Raw genomic sequence first — 5,124 nt, 5'->3', positions numbered from 1 at the left:
CGCGGCTGCGGACCGTGGGTCGAACCCCGTCAGGGCCGGGCTTGGGGAGGCCAGCGGGGCTCTGGCCTTCAAAGCTACATTGAGGGGTGGTGTCGGCGTTGACAACATTTCCATGCAATTCTAGAAAGTAGACGTTGGGGCCCGCAGGTGGCACGGTGGTTAAGGTGCTGAGCTCCCACACGGCTGAGCGCGGTTCCAGTCCTGGACCTGCTGGCTTGAAAATCATGCCGGGAGTGTGGGTGCCGGAGATCCTAGGAGGAGAAGGGATTGCGCGTGCCATCCACCCTGGGGCCGTTTCTCACTTCCCTCTCGCCGTTTGTCTCTCTCCCGAGCGCATGCGCACCCCGCGGCATAACCCTTACAAAAAGAAAGAAAGAAAAAGAAAAACTCAGTTCCAAAAATATCCACAATGAACACAATATCACAGTTCTAAAACAGCTTCTTTTATTTATTATTTTTATGATCGAGCCCCTGCCGAGGTCTCTTCACGCTTCCAACCAGCGGGGACACAGGGTGCACAGGGGACCTGGGCTCGGAACCTGGACCTCCCACAGGCTCCGGCGTCCCGCAGTGGTGTCTGTGGCCTGCTGCCTGCTGAGAGTATTGCTCTTTCTTTCTTTTTTCTTTCTTTCTTTTCTTTTCTTTTCTTTCTTTCTTTTTTTTTTTTGAGAGGTTTTTGCTATAGGGCATGTGTGCTTGCCAGAAAGACAGAGAGAGACAGAAAGCGAGAAATCACCCCCAGGGGAGATGGCCACACCGCAATCCCTTCTCCTCCATTCTCTCGGGATCTTGCGCACGCACACACACGTGCTCGGCGTGAGTTTAAGCCACTGGGTCCGGGACTCGAACCACGGTCGACTACATGGGAGTCCAGCGACACGCCCCAGCCACCAGCTGCTGGTCCTGAGAACATTACTGTTTCTGGATGGGACGGAGGCAGCCTTCGTCAGGCCAGGCCGCAGCCTCGGACAGCGCTCTCTCCCGCAGGAGCTTTCGACAAGCCGTCCCTCTCGGCCCGCCCCAGCACGGAGGTGTCCCCGGGAGGCCGCGTGACTCTGCAGTGCCGGGCCACGTATGGCTTTGACCGATTTGCCCTGTACAAGGAGGGGGACCCGAGGACTTCCCAGAGGCCCGGGAAGTGGTACGAGGCCGACTTCTCCCTCGGCGCGGTCACGCCCGCCGTCGGGGGCACCTACCGCTGCTACAGCTTTTCCAGCAAGTCCCCGTACCTGTGGTCGGCCCCCAGCGACCCCCTGGAGCTCACGGTCACAGGTAAGGGTTAGGTGCAGGCCACAGCGTCCTTCCTCAGCCCCAGACCCCCGGCAGCTCAGGGGAGGCCGGGCAGCCCCAGACTCCAGCAGCGTGGGGTGGCAGTGCCCCCTCGCGGTAGGACAGATGGCCGCCGCCTTGCTGGCTGAGAGGGCGCACGCTGACCTCCGTGCTGTTCTGGGGGTCAGAACCCAGTGGGGTCTCGCGAGTCCGACAAGGGCCTGGGCAGGGCTGGCTCCTGGGGAGTGCCCGGGCAGGGCCACTTCTCTCCCTGTCCTGGCCTCTCTGGGGCCGTCCCTTCCTCCACTTCAGAGCCTCCTCTGCTCGTCTGGCCCCACGGCCCGCCCTCAGTTGCAGGGCCGAGGCCCGCTTCGGGGCACCGTGCTGAGAAGGCTCCGTGGCAGGACGGGCTGGGGGGGGCGGGCGCTATTCCCAGGGCCGCGGAGTGTGCTTGCCAAGACAAAGCAAAGGTTTTTGGAAAGAATTGTTCATTGGGCCAGCAGGTGACTAGGTGGGTGAAGCGCTGGATCCCACATGGTCGACCGCAGTCCGAGTCCTGGACGTGGCAGCTTCTGCTTTCTTTGTCTCTCTATCTCTGTCTCTCTTGGGTCAAATTAAAAAAAAATGGAATTAAATAATTCTTAAAAAGAGAATTATTTATTTATTATTATTATTATTGTTTTTAAAATTATAACTATTTTATTTTATAAAACCTTTCTTTTCTAGAATACACTTTCACATTAGAGATTCCCATAGTGGGAAGATGACTTATTTCTTATCATTTGACATTCGTGGGCAGGTTATTTCAGGACACGCATCATGTGTTTAAACCCCACATCTGGGTTCGGGATCTGTAGCATTCTGACACGTCTGCAGGGCGGGCCTCTTCCCTAAATGCAGTCCTCCATATTCAGAAGCTCTCGAAGGTTCTCTTCCTCGCCTGGAGGGGTCCTTCCCGGTGGTGTCAGCAGTCCCTCATTTAAGCTCCCCAGGACACGTGGCCCTCGGGAGCTGGTATGACAGAGGAGAAGGGAAGCTTCCAGAGTTACACAGGACCTCGTTCCAGCAGTCTCCTCGCGGCGTCCACGTCCCCCACTGCCCACCTCGGCCACGGTTCCCAGGACACGTGTTGGACTTCGATCGCGTTCTGACGGGAACACGCTGATTCTCTTCAAGAGACGGACCAGCTCCACAGCAAAGCTGCGTAAGGTCCAGTTACACCATGAGGCCTGCGAGACGGTGGGGACAGCCCAGTAACCGCTGGGATACAGGACGCGGCCCCCCAATTCTGGATACCTTTCAAACCTTTTCTTCAGTAATTCAATTCTGAAAGTAACCGTGGGATTAGGAGAAGGGACCTGTCCTCGGTGAACTTCTCTGCGACCTCCTCCTTACCGGGGCCGAACAGCACAACCGAGCAAGGCACCGAGGCTCGGTCAGGCCACGAGGCCTCACACCCGAAAGGTGGGTGCCCGCCCCCCGGCGGCGATGCTGTGCAGACGCCCACGCCGTGGGAGCCAACTCGGCAAAGCCCGCCAAGGGAGAGCTGCGTGCCCACAGGCCCGGGGCAGCGTTCCGCGATGCATCCCCGTGACCGCGTCAGTAACAGCTTGTCCAAGACCCCGACTACGGAGAGCGAGGGCCGTGGCCGGGAGGGGTCCGCCGCAGAGCAAGGATTCGGAGGAGCAGCTGGAAGCAGGCCAGGAGCACGGCGCCGACAGCCCTCTCTCTGGCCCGGTGGAGAGAGGCAGCCTGGGGACCAGCGTGGTGACAGGTGGCTGTGCTCTCCACCACCCAGGGAGGCTGGTCCTGGAGAGATGCGGAGACCTGAGCTGGTCTGACCACGGGTTCGTGGGAGCAGAGCCGGCCCCTGGGCGTTGCAGAGGACACTCAGCCTGCAGGGCAGCACCATCTGGTTCCTCACGGCTCAGGGTCACCCAACAACCCGCGATTACTTGTTTTCTAATCTGACCAGAGACAGGAACAGAGGAAGGGAAGTGAGAAAGGAAGCCATCAGGCCCGGGCCTTGAACCGTGGTCAGCCCTGTGGAACTCCAACGCCCTACCATGCCAGCTGCTGGCCCGACAAAACCGTCTTTTTAGAAAGTTGATTTTATTCGTGACAGAGTGTGTGCACATGCATGAGAGCGAGCAGACCGAGGCGCCCTGGCGTGTCCTCACGCTGCAGCCCCCCCCGCCCTCCAGCTCTTTGGGACCCTGGACTGGAGCCTTTGCGTGTGCATGCTCAGGCTGACGCCGCCCCGCCCGTGGTGCCGTGGCTTCGGCCCTGCAGAGCGCCACCGCTGCCTGCTGGGCTTCTCACATCTCAGCCTCGGGCTGGTTTCAGGCCCCATCCTGCCCGCCCTGCCTCGGCTCACAGCCCTGCCCAGCACTGAGAAAGTCTCCTGCACACAGTAGGTGCTTAATGAACCATTGATAAGTGCACGGGTCTTTTCACTCAGATAAACTTATTTTTTAACAGCTTTATCGAGGTATGATTTACATACCAAAAAATTTACCCATTCGAAGTGTACAATCTAATTTTTTTTTTTTTTTTTTTTTTTTAGGCTTTTTGCTATAGGGTGTGGGCGCTCACCAGAAAGACAGAAAGCAAGAAATCACCCCCTGGGGGGGATGGCCACGCTGCAATCCCTTCTCCTCCATTCTCCTCTCAGGATCTTGGGCACACGCGCCCGGCGTGAGTTTTAAGCCACCGGGTCCGGACCGCAGTTGACTACGTGGGAGTCCAGCGACATAGCCATTACGCTAACTGCTGGCCCCTCTAATTATTTTTTTTATAAGAGAGATTTTTGCTACAGGGTGTATATAGTCACTGGAGAGACAAAGACAGGGAGACAGAAAGTGAGAAGTCACCCCCTGGGGGACGGCCACACCACAGTCCCTTCTCCTCCATTCTCTTCCCAGGATTTTGGGCACGCACACACATGTGCCCAGCTTGAGTATTAAGCTGCTGGGTTTGGGCCTTGAACCACGGTGAACCATGTGGGAGTCCAGCGGTGTAACCACTATGCCACCTGCTGGTCCCAAGCGTGCAGTCTTTACTCACAGACACATCAGCGTATGCACGTGTGACTGTGGCGAGCACTGTGGGTTCGAGGAGGCAGTGCTGGGACCAGCAGGTGGTGGGGGAAGGGCAGGGTGGGGAGGGCTGTCTTCTTTCTTTTTTTCTTTTCTTTTTTCTTTTTTTGCTAAAGGGCGCATGCACTCACCAGAAAGACAGAGAGAGACAGAGAGACAGGAAGTGAGAAATCACCCCCCGGGGGGATGGCCACGCCGCAATCCCTTCTCCTCCCCTCTCCTCTCGGGATCTTGGGCACGCACGCACACGCGCCTGGCATGAGTTTAAGCCACTGGGTTAGGGACTCAAACCACGGTCAACTACATGGGAGTCCAGTGACGTGACCATTACGCCAGCTGCTGGTCCCATGGGCTGTCTTATTTCTTAGATGCCCCCCTTCCCCCACACCTAGGCCACACTGCTACCTCCACACCGACTCCCAGGAGGCAGGAGCCAGTTTTGCTCTGGGGACGAAGTGGGGTCGTGGCTCTCAGAATCTGGAAGGAGGAGCAGAACTGAGGCCGGAAAGCTGGGAGGCAGCACAGGGGTGTCGGTGCTGGTGGCCTCAGAGGGTGCCAGGGTGCTTTTCATGTGCTTTTGGACAGCCACGACAGTCCAGTGAGGGCCAGGGAGGGAAGAGAGAGGGCAGGGGGGAGAGAGAGAGAGGGCGGGGCGGGGAGAGAGAGGGCAGGGGAAGAGAGAGAGGACAGGGGGAGAGAGAGAGAGGCAGGGGGAGAGAGAGGGCAGAGGGAGAGAGAGAGAGGCAGGGGGAGAGAG

General features: G+C 58.0%; 1 protein-coding gene across 3 annotated transcripts in view; it reads left to right on the top strand.

Annotated features, from left to right (window-relative positions):
* Positions 1-5,124, top strand: part of GP6 (glycoprotein VI platelet) — a 9,666-nt gene that overhangs the window by 601 nt on the left and 3,941 nt on the right. For 2 of the 3 annotated variants that reach the window (XM_027772583.1, XM_027772585.1), the window contains exon 3: positions 988-1,272. In XM_027772583.1, coding sequence (XP_027628384.1) covers positions 988-1,272 — 285 coding nt within the window. Of the gene's footprint in view, positions 1-987; positions 1,273-2,253; positions 2,565-5,124 lie in introns of those variants that run through there. The other variant, XM_027772584.1, reaches the window with a different exon arrangement.

The sequence above is a fragment of the Tupaia chinensis genome, unplaced genomic scaffold (assembly GCF_000334495.1).
Source record: "Tupaia chinensis unplaced genomic scaffold, TupChi_1.0 Scaffold000286_1, whole genome shotgun sequence".
NCBI lineage: Eukaryota > Metazoa > Chordata > Mammalia > Scandentia > Tupaiidae > Tupaia > Tupaia belangeri.
The sequence above is the reverse complement of the archived record's forward strand: the minus strand, read 5'-3'. Positions and strand labels throughout refer to the sequence as shown.